Below are 14,597 nucleotides of genomic sequence, written 5' to 3'. Positions count from 1 at the left end.
TGCGGGCGGGGCTGGGCCTTGCGGCGGGGGGCGGGGCGCTCCGCCAGCTCACGAGCGCTCCCCAGGGCTTTGCCGCAGCCGCTCGGGAACACGGGACCGCCCCGCCGCCGGCGGGCCCCGCCCCGGGCACAGTCCAGGCCGCTGGCGGCGAGGATGGCGCAGCAGTACGCGCGTGGGGCGGCGGCCGTGGCGATGATCCGCCTGAACAACCCCCCGCTCAACGCGCTGAGGTAACGGCCGGGGCTCCCCCCCCCCCCCGTCACACTGGGGGAGCCAGCAGCAGCTCCCGGGGTGAGGGGCGCGCTGCAGCGCCGGGAAGGGCAGCGGGGCACCCCTTGTTTCGTGCTGAGCCTGTGCGGTGGTGGGCAGAGCCGGTATCTCCGCCCGCCCGTGCACCTCGCCCGGGGCTGGGCTGGGCTCCAGCACCTCCCTCCGCACAGCTCCGGCCGCAGCAGGGACAGGCCGGGGTTCGGCGGCCGAGCCCCAGTAGCGCTGTGTGCGGGGTGTGCCCCGTTCGGACACGCACAGCCGGTGCGTTCATGGGCCTGCAGCGATACCCTGACCCTGTACTCTGGCCCTGGCTTAACAGAACCCTGGCACTGGAAGGGAATTTGGCAATGTTGCAGAATTAGCTGGTGGTTTGTCTCTAAACATTAACCTGCTTACTTTATAATCAATTGACTTTTACTGCATTTACTTAAAAAAACAAAAGTTCCTTGTGTGGGTACTGTAGGGGGAAGAGAGCCTGAGACATAAGCCCGTGTATCAGAGGCCTGGTATTAGGCAGGCCATGCTCACAGAATCTGGCAAAACACTGCTGATGTTGCAGAAATACACATTCCTAAGAAGTACTAAGCATAGAGTACTCACACAGACACATCCCCATATCAAGGATGGTACAAAAACATTCCCCAAGGATAACAGGAACACACTGAGCTCTCTTAAAAGAAAAGGTCAGGATAACAGTACTGTACGCAATAAAGATGTTTTAGTTGAACCAACATGTACAGGGTGATGGGTGATAACTAGCCATGTCGGGGGCAGTAACTATGTCAGAGGCAGTACGTATCTTGTTTGTATCAGGTTATAAAGATGTATCTTGGAGGGAATATCTTTGTCTGGGGTGGGGGGGGAATGGAAAGTCTCACCATTCACTGAGCTGCCTCCATTGTCATGGGCATATATGTCTTATGTGGGCGGCGGGTGAACCGCTGGCTCGGGGAGGCTAGACCCCTCCCTGCTCCTTCTGCCCAAGCCTCCACTCCTTCTGTGCCGGTCAACAGAGCCCAGAGGTCCCCCCGCCACTGCGGCTACTGGCTGCACCCCCGCCACAGTGCCGAGAGGCCGGGCAGCATAGCCCCAGCCCCGGAGTGCCAGGAGGCCAGGCAGCTCAGCCCCAGCCCTCCCAGCGCTGGGAGGCCGGGCAGCGCAGCCCCGGTGCCAGCCCCATCTGGGGCCATGGCACACAGGAAGAGTTGCCTGCAGAACGGGAAGCAGGAGGGGAAGTGGGGGCGAGGCCACACGTGGCTGTTTGGGTAGGCTCAGCCTCCTCCAGCCTATGATACCTGCCTCCCTTGATGTCTTAGTATCCTCATAGAGTCTGTCAGGTGCTATTACCGTGCTTTGTTGACAATAAACCAGGCCTGGTGCCTTCGTACCTTCATGGATCTTGTGATCACTGGGCAGTTCGCTCGAGGTCTGCCATGCTGGCTGTCTGCACAGAGCTGGGGCAGCATGCAGGGAGAACACACACATACACACCGCCAAATATCTAACCACAGGTACTGTAATCCTCCATGAAATTAACTCAAATGTGTACAGTCCTTCACCATTTTGATACAAAGAAACAGAAGCACACATCAGGGGTGCTGGAACAAATTTTTGTAGTGGGGGTGCTGAGAGCCATTGAAACAAACTGTAAACCCTGTATATGATGGAAACCACTTCAAGGCAGGAGGTGCTGCAGCACCCCTAGTTCCAGCACCCATGGCACACATACTTTTTGGAGTCTCTGTAAAGCAGGAGGGAGCCCAACCTGGCTTAAAGAAGCACAAGAACTTGAGTATCACCGTCAACTAAGTTTTTCTCTGAGATTTTCAAAGTGAAGTTTCAGTTTTCTTTGTTAGGGATGAACATAAATGTGTTTCATATCCACAATACCACCACCCATTTTTAAAATGGATAATATTCTGGAAATTAAACATGTTTAGGACTTTGAAGGAATTTAAAAAGGTCTATTTTTTCAGATTCTAGTTTTGATGTCCAACTTTTTTTTTTTTGATTCCCTTAATCTGCAAATATTTTTGTTGAAGCACAAATCTGTTGGTTGATGTAGATCTAAACTGATCTTGTGCATATATTAGTTTAAAATAAAATTATTACTGTGATTACCGTATTAATGAGTGCTGTTGGGAGGGCACTCTTTGCGGTGCCTGTGGCTTTGGAACTTGTTCCCCTTCCTTGATTCAAAACAGCCCAAACTTGATGGCCTGTGGGGCACACTATAAAGCCCATGTCTTTTCCTGAGTGCCTGTAAAGGTTGTTGAGTCATCAGTGTAAATGATTGGAAAAGGATGATTGTTTCAACTTTTGACTGTGGGTTTGTTGGTTGGGGCGATTATATGGGATGGAATTGGTGCAATTTAGTAAAAAATGAAGGGAATTATTGATCTTTATATTTTATGTCAAAGGGGCCTAGAGCTTTTCTGTACTGGGTAAAAGTGCAGGTTGTCGTAAGGGTACAATTTGTAAAGCTGAAAATGAATGAGAACTTAATTGGGTGGTAACAGACTGTGAATCCTTATGATGATTCAACCAGATGATATTCTAAACAAGAAGAACCCTTAACCATGCTTGTAGCTGTTTCCTTTGCCTCATATTGACTCAGGTTTTCTAGGCTTCAGAGTGACAGATAAATATTTGGAATATATATATAATAAGATTCCAGGATTGTCAGAGAAGTCTACAGAGGAAACATTCTCTCTCAAATAAATAAATCAGTTTTAGAGGTGAGTACGAGAAAGAAATGTAACTAGTCAGAGGCTTGGAAGGCAGTGCATTCGGCAGAAGCAGGGCTCCCCAAGGCCCAATTTTGCAGCTCCCGCATACCAACAAACTCCCACAGAAATCAGTAGAAGTTGCTCAGATGCAGCACTTCCCCTCACTGGCCTGGTTCTGTAGCTGCTGCTGCTTTCCTATGAGTTCAGGGGAAGTGTTCGTAGCCTCTTAAAATGTAAAAGGCATTGTGGGAGAGGCACCTGGGCTTTGCTGGAGAGAGGAGGCTCTGTAACTGTTTTCTTCCAAAATATCAGAGGCTCTTCCCTTATGCAGAGCTCAGGAACTTTGCAGGAGAACAGAGACTCCACCCTGCAGCAGAACGGAGACGGACAGATGACTTTTCCACAGTGTCTCTTAAATATCAGAGGTCTGAGTGCAACTTTCTCTTTCAGCTCAGGAATCCTAGACTCCCCTTGTCTGTGCAGCTCAGGAACTTTTCAGCAAAGGGGACTTTTTCTCTTTGCTGAGCTTTAAGAGAAGAGCTGGTCAGAAAAAAGAAATTCCTGCAAAATACTTTACAGGTTGTTTTTTTGGGGGGGGTGGGATTTGTCCTGAATTAGGATGAGACACCAAAAAAGCAAATTATTTTGCTGGAAACAAATTAATGGAAAATTTCGTTTTGGGAGAACCAAAATGGATTTTCCCAGCTGCCCGCCTGGCAGGCTCTTGTCCATTTTACTTAATTGACAAGAGCCTTCCTGCCTGGCTGCCTGAGAGCCAGAGAGCTGGCATGCTCAGCCTCTCGCCTTCCTTCCAACCCTGAAGCCACAGGAGCTGAGCACCCCAGCGCTGTGCCTGTCCAACTTCGTAGAGCTAGGCAAGGAGGCTGAGTGTCCTGGCTCTGTGCCTTTTTGGCCCCAGAGCCTCGGCAGCTGTCTGTCAATTTCATTTTCTGCCTGCAGCAGGGAGCTGTCATTTTAATTGACCCCCATGGAAAAAAATTTCAGTAAAATGGAAAATTTCCATTTTGCAAAAAAGGGTATTTCTTTGTCAGAAAATCATCCTGGCAAAAATTGAAGCCAATTCTTCTTATCCACAAGAGAATAGCTCTCCAGCTGATACTGGGATACCGTAGACAGTGTTCACATTTGAAAAGGGATGTTGATAAAATGGAGACAGTGCAGAAAAGAGCTACAGAAATTATCTGAGCACTGGAGAAAATGCCTTACAGTGACACTGAAAGAGCTCAATCTGTTTGGTTTATCAGAAAGAAGATTGAGCAGTGACTTGATAACCGTGTATAGGTACTGTGATGGGTTCGGTTACAGAGACCCCCTTGGGACTGTCACCTGACATGCTGGAATTACCTCTGAGCCTGTTTCCTGCCAGCTTAGGACTTCAGAACCCTGCCTTGTTGAACCAGACACACTAGCCTGCTGCAACACAGACTCGGGTCTGGTCCACACCCCCAAAGCTGCAGACTTTAACCAAAAACTGCTTAGCAGGTCACCTATCTCCAACACCCAGACACCCAGTTCCCAATGGGATCCAAACCCCAAATAAATCAGTTTTACTCTGTATAAAGCTTATACAGGGTAAACTCATAAATTGTCCACCCTCTGTAACACTGATAGAGAGATATGCACAGCTGTTTGCTCCATAAGGTATTAATCACTTACTCTGGGTTCATTAATAAATAAAAGTGATTTTATTAAGTATAAAAAGTAGGATTTAAGTAATAACAGACAGAACAAAGTAAGTCACCAAGCAGAATAAAGCAAAAACACGCAAGTCTAAGCCTAATACATAAAAAAACTGATTACAGGTAATATCTCACCCTCAGAGATGTTCCAATAAGCTTTTTTCACAGATTAGACTTCTTCCTAGTCTGGGACCAATCCTTTCCCCTGGTACAGTTCTTGTTAGTTCCAGCAGACATCGTAGGTGGAAACTAAAGGTCTTCTCATTACTGGCAGCCTCCTCTGTCATGCTCCTTCCCTTTTTATAGCTTTGGCCCAAGGCGGGAATCTTGTGTGTCTCTGGGTCTCCACCCCTCCTTCTAAATGGAAAAGCACCAGGTTTAAGATGGATTCCAGTATCAGGTGACCTGTTCACATGTCCTGTGAGACCCCAGCCACCATTCTTTTAGGGCTGGCCCTCACGTACCCAAGCAGGTTTGCAGGTAAATAAACCATCTACAATCAATTGTCCTAGTCCAGGGGTGGGCAAACTTTTTGGCCCAAGGGCCACATCTGGGTGGGGAAATTGCATGCAGGGCCATGAATGTAGGGCTGGGGCAGGGGTTGGGGTGCAGGAAGGAGTGCAGTGTGCAGGAAGGGGCTCAGGGCAGGGGGTTGGGGTGCAGGAGAGGTGCAGGGTGCAGGAAGGGGGTTGGGGTGCAGGAATGGTGTGGGAGGGGGCTCGGGCAGGGGATTGGGGCACAGAAGTGTGCTGGGTGCTTCAGGGGACTCAGGGGTTTGGGGTGCAGGGTGCAGGAGGGGTTCACAGTGCGGGCTCTGGCCTGGCACCACTTACCTGGAGCGGCTCCAGGGTGGCAGCAGCACGCAGCAGGGCTAAGGCTGGCTCCCTGCCTGCCCTGGCCCCACGCCGCTCCCAGAAGCGGCCGGCACCACATCTCTGCGGCCCCTGGGGTGGGGGTGCGGGTGCAGAGGGTTCCACACGCTGCCCTCGGCTGCAGGTACTGCCGCCCCTCCCCCGCAGCTCCCACTGGCTGCAGTTCCTGGCCAATGGGAGCTGCGGGGTGGGGGCAGGGGCAGTGCCTGCAGGCAAGGGCATCACATGGAGCCCTCTTCCCTCCCCCCCCCCCCCCTTCAGGGGCCGCAGGGACGTGGTGCCAGCTGCTTCCTGGAGCGCTGCAGGGCCCGCAACGCCACGAGGGTGGCAGTCCCACTGGCTGAATCCAAAGCCCTGATGGGCCTAGTTTGCCCACGCCTGTCCTAGTCAGTGGGAGCCATCATGATTCTAAACCACCATTAATGGCCCACACTTTGCATAATTACAATAGGATCTCAGAGTTATACTTTATATTTCTAGCTTCAGATACAAGAATGTTACATGCATACAAATAGGAGGAATATATTCAGTAGGTTATAACCCTTGTAATGATATCTTACAAGAGACTTTTTGCATAAAGCATGTTCCAGTTACATCATATTTATACTCATAAGCATATTTCCCTAAAACATGTAGAGTGCAACGTCATAGATACCTTCTTAGGGAGAAAATATCAGGTACTAAAGGGCTCTTTAATCTCGTAGAGAAAGACAGAACAAGAACCAATGGCTGGAAGCTGAAGCTTGACAAATTCAAACTGGAAATAAGGCACCCTTTTTTAATAGTGAGGATGATTAACCACTGGAACAAACTACCCCAGGAAGTGGTGGATTCTCCACCTCTTGATATCTTCAAATCAAGACTGGTTGTCTTTGGGGAAGATATGCATGAGCAAAGCACAAATCATTGGGCTTGGTTGGATACCAGCATGAAATGTGATATACAGGAGCTAGGCTAGATTATTCTTATTTGTATTTACCATAGTGCATAGGAGCTTATGTCATCTAATAGTCCTTTGTGGTCTTAAATTATGCATCTGTGAATCCACCAGTGCACCTCCTTAGATACACAGTCGTGCAAGATATGCAGCAAAGTTGTTGCACATCTTAGTAGATTCACTGGAGGACAGCTAAACTTTTGCACACCTTCCATTCTTCCCTTTCTGTGTATGTTAAGTAGTTTGCAGAAGGGAAACCTTTCTGCTATGAACCTCCTAAAGTCTGAGCAGAGGAGTGCCTATCTTGTGAACGCAAAGTGTTTGACAGCGGAGCCGGCTCTAGGTTTTTTGCCGCCTCAAGCAAAAAATTTGCTGCAACTGCCCAAGCAAAAAAAAAAGGGTGGCCGGAATGCCGCTCCTGGCATTGTGCCTCCCCAAGCACGTGCTTGCTTTGCTGGTGCCTAGAGCCGGTCCTGTTTGACAGAGAAAAATTTTGTTCTTGGCACTTTTTTTGTTTGTTTTTTTAAGAGGAAGCCTAGTTAACCTTCAGGGCTTCTTATGTTCTTTTTAAAAAATTGAACGAAGTTCCCATTCAAAAAGCTTAACTAACTTAGTTGAAATTGCTACTCAAAATAATATAAAATACAGGACAAGATCATTACAATTAAGAAAACCCTATGCATAAAAGGATGTTAAGGTCATCTTCATAAGTATTTGCTTACCTTACAGGGCATACATTTAGTTAACAGTAATGAAGTGAAAATTCACCATATACATTCCAATATATCTACAGTAAGTCAACCGCATGCACCCTTATGAACTCTCTGAATGTCTTTCTCATTATATAAACTTTGCACAAATACATGCATATCTTAGCTAGGCATATCTTGAAAGGGTTAAAGTTGTAGGAATGTGTACAGTGAATTTTCACACCATTGTTAACTGAATGGATATACTGTCATGGTAATGAAATACATGTGTAAATATAACTGGCTACTTCTATTCCTTTTATGCTCATTTTTCAACTCTGATGTTCTTGTGTATTATTATAATTACTTATTATAGGAATCTTCATGGTAAGTTATGTTTTTTGGAAGCACATTCTAATAAGGATGCATGTTACTAACTTTGTATACATTGGGCCTGCAGCATCTGTCATGGGAGCAAGTGTATTGTCTGGACCTGACAAGAGTGAGAGGCTAGTGCAGAGTTAGGTGTTCCTCTTGGCCTTTGTCCTGCTTTCAGTAAAAATTGTTTTTCTTAGAATTCTTAAAAAACAAAAAAACATGATCCCATTTATGAAAGCTACAAGCTGAGTGAGGGGAAAGGAAATTTTATGTACTAGCAGAGTGTCAGTTATTCCCTGGGAAAAATCAGTTCTGTGTTAGGCTGTGATAGGAAAGACAGGGAATGGAGGGTAGAATTGCCCCTTGGTATCAGCCTCAAGTGACGGATTTCCTTAGGCTTGACAGAAGGAGTAACCTGTGACACACACTTTTTTCCATAAAACCCCACAAATCTCTCCCCAGTGCAAATTAACTCCTGGTTTACCACACTTCTGAGCACACTCAGCATGTTATAACTGCTGATCATATGCAAAAAACTTTTTAATGTGTATTCATCCCATAGAAGATGAAATGGCTGAATTAGAAAGGTTTGATATCCAGATACGTATAATTATATGCTTTGAAAAGAACCTTTAGTGAGTCATCTAGTCTGTTTCCCTGCATCATGGCAAAATTGGTTTTATTATCTTATCTGATTTCAGCATTCAGAGCCATTAGCAATGTAGCCCTTTGTTAATTACTGATGGTCATACATATAGTACTGTAGCGATGTCAAGACTCACTGGTGCAGTGTCTCCTGCTGGTCGTCTTGGGAATTAGCTCTTTCCAGCCTTTGGCACGCCCTCTGCAGGCCGATGTCTCGCCTGCCATTGGCCCCATGTTCCTCCCAAACCCCGGTGCCGCTTATCCTGGGGTTCTGCCCTCTGCAGTACCCCTACTCTGGGTCTCCCCTCCTAGGGGAACCCCCAACCCTCTAAACCCACCTTGCTTCAGTGACTACTGCCAGCCATCATCTAGCCTCTGCTCACTGGGGCAGACTGCAGTGTAATGGCCACTCATCATTGACAAGGGGTTAGGACCTGCTGCCTTTGCCTATCTCTGGGCTGCCCTTCTGCAGCCCCAGTATCTTTTGGCCTTAAACAAGGCCTGCAGCCTGTGGTTTTACAAGGCTGGAGCTCCCCAGCTCCCTCTGCCCTTCCCCAGCACTGCTCCACCTCAGGTACCTTGCTCCCAGGCAGCTAGCCCTTCCCACTCCAGGACTAGAGTGAGATTCCTACAGCTCCTGGCCCTCAGCCCTCTTATAGGGCCAGCTGTGGCTGCTTCCCCCAGTCAGCCTAGCTTTTCCCAGCCACAGCCTTCTCCAGGGCTGCTTTTACTATTGGCTCCCCAGGGAAGCCCTCTCCCAGGGCTGTTTTAACCCCTTCAGTGCAGGAGCGGGGTGACCACCCTGCTACAAGTACGGTACCATAGATGGTGTGATGGATGCTTGGAGGGCCTGGTGGTGGAGAATACCTGACTTCCAGCCCCTTGTTCTTTGTCAGGGTAGTAGAGGTGGCTGTTCCTGACACTAAGCCAAGAATTTTCAGTTCTCCACCTCAACTTGGGCCTTGTCCCTTAAGGGGATATGGTAGGAGGACCCAGGCCTTCCCACTCCATGTCCCTATGGGAAGCAATACCAACATCAGTTATTGGGGGTGGACCACATCCACCCTGACTGAATTGGCCTTGTCAGCACTGGTTCTCCAAGGTAACTCCCTTCTCTTCATGTGCCAGTATATTTATGCCTGTATCTGTAATTTTCACTCCATGCACCTGAAGAAGTGGAGTTTTTTACCCACGAATGCTTATGGCCAAATAAATCTGTTAGTCTTTAAGGTGCCACCGGATTCCTTGTTGTTTTTGTGGATACAGACTAATACGGCTACCCTTCTAATACTTAACACCAGCAGGGTTTTCCCAGCAGCAAGTCTAAATCCGCTGCCCTGGGCTACTTCCCATTTATATGTCCCTTCAGTTTGGAGCCTGGCTACATGGGCGAGAGACGGGGTGGAGTTGAGATTATTATTAATCTTGTTTATCACAGTATTGCATAGGGACACACTGAGAACAGGGCCCACTTATGCTAGGCACTGTACAGATAGTAGCAGACACTTCCTGCCCCAGAGCACTGACACCCCAAAGAGACACTCAAGGCAGAATGTACAATGTGATAGCTACAGATGTCATGAGAGTTACACAATTTTTTTATTTTTTGGGAGTGGGGTTTTGATGGGAAGAGATTGTCTAAATGGAAAGACCAAGGAAGGGGAGGAGACACTGAAGGTCAGGGGGCATATGTGCAGTGGGGTTGAGATGAGGAGACTGTGAAGGAGGGTTTGCAGCAAACAGCCAAGCAGGACAGAGAGAAAGCCCCATCAAAACTGTCCAAAATATTGATGTCATTACCAGCATCCACAGGCCTCTGCTTAAGCTGGTCTTGCTGGCTTCAGTCTCTGGCTGTCTTCTCCCTTCGGAGTAGCAGCCGCATTAGTCTGTATTCGCAAAAAGAAAAGGAGTACTTATGGCACCTTAGAGACTAACCAATTTATTTGAGCATACGCTTTCGTGACCTACAATGAAGTGATGCTACGATGAAGTGAGCTGTAGCTCACAAAAGCTTATGCTCAAATAAATTGGTTAGTCTCTAAGGTGCCACTAGTACTCCTTTTCTTTTTTCTCCCTTCGGTTTCTTTACCCAAGCCCAGGTGGTTGCAGGGAGAGATATCGCATGTGCCTCCAGAGGGCCCCCAGGTTGCAGTCCTGATTGACAGGCTCAATGGCAGCATTGTTGTTGATTTGTTTTAGCTCTGCAGTTGTTCGGGCTTTAGAGCAAGGAGTGAAGAAAGCAGATGCAGATCCTGCTGTGAAAGCTGTTGTGATTTGTGGGACAAATGGGACATTCAGTGCAGGTAAGATTCTCTCTTTATTTAGTATACACACACATATTGAGTCAATAATTATTCCAACCTCCTATGAGAATTTTTCCACAGTAATTACAAGGATCATGGTGAACAATTCTGTGGTCCTTCAGAGTAGCAGCATGATCTGTAGTCTCGCTATGCTTGTGTTATTCTAGCACAGGGGTTCTCAAACTGAGGGTCGGGATCCCTCAGGGGGTCGCGAGGTTATTACATGGGGGGGTTGCGAGCTGTCAGCCTCCACCCTAAACCCCGCTTTGCATCCAGCATTTATAATGGTTTTAATTTATAAGGGGGGTCACACTCAGAGGCTTGCTATGTGAAAGGGGTCACCAGTACAAAAGTTTGAGAACTACTGTTCTAGCAGTAACAGTCAACAATGACCAGATGTGTCTTTAATATAGTGTTTTTCATAGATAGACCAAATTAGGCAGACAGTGGCCTGTGATTGCGGGGTAACTCTCATCATGATTTGAGATCAACTCAGGGAAGCACTCCCTGCAGAGGGCTAATTAGGTGTAGCCCCATCAAGATGACCTGCAAAGAGAAACTATTAACTCATCATATCGTAGTGTTGCCACCTGCCCTGAAATGGAAAGGGCTGTTTTACAGAGCTGCAAATTGAGACTGTTCAAGTTCTGACATTGATTGGCATTGAGAGCCCCTGATGGTTCCAGGAGATGGGCTGAGGACAGATCCAGGGCCAGAACTGAGAGTTGCTGTATGCTGAAGGTGGGGTGTGGCAGGACAGCCCCACCTTCTCCCTGATGCACGGCTGCCATGTTATTTTATGCCATGTGGCTTTATGTCTGTGTACAGACCTGAAGCTATCCCCGAAACTCTCAGGCTGTGGTAGAAGTGTCTAGTGGTGGCAGCTGCTGCAGTAGGGGTCTCTCCCCAGATGAGCCACCACTGAGTCTCCCCAAGAGGTGGGGAAGGAGCAGACACCACGCACTGGGGGCCTGTGGGGAGCGAGAACCCAGTGGGGAACTAGGTGGCTGGCTCCCTTACATGTTCACTTCCAGAGGGTGTAACCTGTGGGATGTTCGTAGAGAGGGTAATATTGCTCTTCAGCTGTGAGCTGGACTGCATACTGTCAGCCTGACCTCCTCTTTAACTAAACATTTTTGGGAATTTCAGTGCTAACTCCACAATGATGGTGGAGTTAGTTGTGCCTTATCTATCCCTAAGGTTTTATGACGAGGCCCAGAGAGAGGATTGAGATCAGGGTTCTCCCCAAGGCGTCCTCTGTGCTCATGAGTGGGTTTTATTATCTTTACTGCTTTCTTCACCACATCCAACCTATTTCACACATCTGTGCATTGTGGCTGCTTTCCTTCAAGTTCAGGATTGAATAGGAGTCCATAGTCTGTCAGCATTAATGCTTAATTGTCTGGAAGGAAGGGCATGCTAAGCAATGACAAGCACTTCCTGCCCTGCAGATGTTTCATGGTCTTGTTAAGCTCCTCTGTGTTTCCTCAGGTGCTGACATTCGAGGGTTTTCCTCCGTTCAGGCAGGAGACAGGCCCAATCTGACATCAGTAATTGATCTAATAGAGAGAAGTGAAAAGCCTGTGGTGGCTGCCATTGAAGGCATGGCATTGGGTGGAGGACTGGAGGTGGCATTGGGCTGTCACTATAGGATTGCACATGCACAGGTAACATGCTGTTAACTATCGAGAGTCCAACAAAGGACAACAAATGTATTAGAAGGATATGTCCTCCTACACAAGGTCCTACACAGCATAAAGTGCTTAGAGCTGCTCTAAATGCAAGGGGAAATGGAAGGATCTGGACAGGGAGCCCAGGGGAACCCGAGGCTGAATTAATAAGAGTGCTGTTGCATGGCTTTCCTGGGAGCAGAAGAAAGGCTAGAGGAAAGAGCTCATAACCAAATGCCTCATTTGCTTGCTGAGGATCCCACTTAACAGCTTCACCCCCAGCTCCTCCCATTCTCTACACTGCCCTTGGCAATAGGGAAGAAGGTGCACAGGAAGAGTGAGACTTAGGCCTGTTCTGCACTACAAAGTTAAGTCAACTTAAGTCACCTTGTGTCAACCGATTTGTGTATCTGATTACACGCAAATTTGTCTCCAGCCAACGTAAGCACCCTGTTACGATGACACAGTAAAACCACCTCCCTGAATGGCACAGAGCCACAGTCAACCTACTGAGGTGGATGCACTGCATGACATGGGTCCATCCTAACAATCCTCCAGCAGCTGTCCCATTATGCCCCATTCCTTGCAACAGTGTCTGCTCTGGTCACAGTTGCAAACTCCACTGCCCAGGGGTCACAGGGATCAGAAGCCACCCCAGCCCTTATAAAGCTACCCACATATATCTGAAATGCCTTTTCCTGACTGCCCACCTCATGAGCACACCTAATAACTCTCTCTTATTGTGTGCAACTGCCCAACCAACCATGCTGGCTGGACACGCTAGACCTGCTCCTGTCTGGAGCAGACAGGAGATATTGGATCTCCTGGGACTGTGGGGAGAAGAGGCTGTGCAAGCACAGCTATGGAGCAGCTGTAGAAATGTGAACATCTGCAAAAATATTTGCAATGGGGAATCAGGCAAAGGGGTACAACAGGGATCAGCAGCAGTGCCAAAGCGAAGGAATTGCACCAGACGTACCTCAGAGCCAAGGAGACCGACTATCAATCTTGTGCTGTGCTGCAAACCTGCCACTCTGACAACTGGCTGCATGCCATACTTCATAGAGATCCCATCAGCACTCCGCAGACCACCATGGATACCTTGGAGCAGCCCGAACAATGAGGAGCTGGTGGAGGAAGAGGAGTTGAGGTGGGGCGGGTGGAGATACAGTGGAAGGATCCAGTCATGCCATGAGCCAGGACCTGTTCAGGACTCCACCACAGTCTAGCCAGTCCCACCAGCTGAGCATGGACAAGCCCAGTGAAGGGGAAGGAACCTCTGGTAAGTGTGTGCATGCATTATTTCTTACAGTGTTTAAATCTAAAGATGGCACCCAACCCATACCCAAGTTCACAAGACACAAGTATCAACTTTTCAATTTTACGTGTACAAGAGGAGGTAGAGGTACAACAAACAGAGGTTGAGTTGGTGTTTGCTTTCATTCCCCTGTTGGATTAGATGGGAGGCATCATGCGAAGCAGTTTGTTTATGTACACTGCATCCTCCTAGGAAATCTTGATGAAACTTTCATGGAGATACTCTGTGATCCTCTCCCGAAGGTTTCTAGGGATGGCTGCCCTATTTCTTCCTCAATGGTGGGACACTTCCCCATGCCACTCTGTGATGAGTTTGGCTGGCACCACTGCAGTAAACAGGCTAGTGGCATACAGACCTGGGCAGCTGTGAGACACAAGTAGCAGCTGTGCTCTCTGTGCCTTTGTGACCCTCAGGAGAGAGATATCAGCTAAAACCATCACGACCGGTAAAAAAGTTCTCCTAATACTCAGTATCATTGCCCTATGCTTGTACCCATTGAAATAGGCACCGACATTTTATTGTTTCATGAAACCAAAATTCCTTCCACCCCTCTCCCCTCACCACTGGTGGGCCATACCCACTATGGCTGGGGCTGGAGAGCGGTACTGTGCACAGGTGCCCCAAAGCTGACATGTCAATAAGCATGTCTTTTTAAAAGTTTTTATGGGAATTAGTTTCAACCCCGCCAGGCCCCCGTCCTTATCTTCCACTTTCTGTTGTGACCATAAATCCAATGACATATCTGTCTTGTTTTTATCAGCAGCTTCTGCCTTTGCAACCTTTGCCCCCTCCACACCCTGAGAACGCCTGACTTTGATGAGGGGGAGAAGGAAGAGGACTAGGCAGGACATGTTACCGGTCCCAAATGCTGCAGACCCTAGTTGACCTACAGATCCAAAAGTCACGGACTCCCCACCCTTTGCAGTCCTTAGAGAACTCGATGCTAGCAGCTCCCTACGCCCCCCAACATACCATGTGGCATCACAGACTGCATCCCTGCCCCTACCATTTCTTGTCTAGGGACAGCAAGGAAAACCACAGCTTCACATCCACTGGCCTGTGAGAACCACAGTTGGTATATGTGTA

At 48.2% G+C, this 14,597-nt stretch overlaps 1 protein-coding gene across 1 annotated transcript in view; it reads left to right on the top strand.

The window, feature by feature from the left end:
• The window catches only part of EHHADH (enoyl-CoA hydratase and 3-hydroxyacyl CoA dehydrogenase), a 48,781-nt gene continuing 34,184 nt past the window's right edge, over positions 1 to 14,597 (top strand). The window contains exons 1-3 of the mRNA XM_037908600.2: positions 1 to 230; positions 10,420 to 10,523; positions 12,015 to 12,190. Coding sequence (XP_037764528.1) covers positions 154 to 230; positions 10,420 to 10,523; positions 12,015 to 12,190 — 357 coding nt within the window. The 5' untranslated portion in view covers positions 1 to 153. The remainder of the gene's footprint in view (positions 231 to 10,419; positions 10,524 to 12,014; positions 12,191 to 14,597) is intronic.

This window comes from Chelonia mydas, chromosome 9 (genome assembly GCF_015237465.2).
Source record: "Chelonia mydas isolate rCheMyd1 chromosome 9, rCheMyd1.pri.v2, whole genome shotgun sequence".
Lineage (NCBI taxonomy): Eukaryota > Metazoa > Chordata > Testudines > Cheloniidae > Chelonia > Chelonia mydas.
Note: the sequence above shows the minus strand (reverse complement) of the source record. Positions and strands in the feature narration are given on the sequence as shown.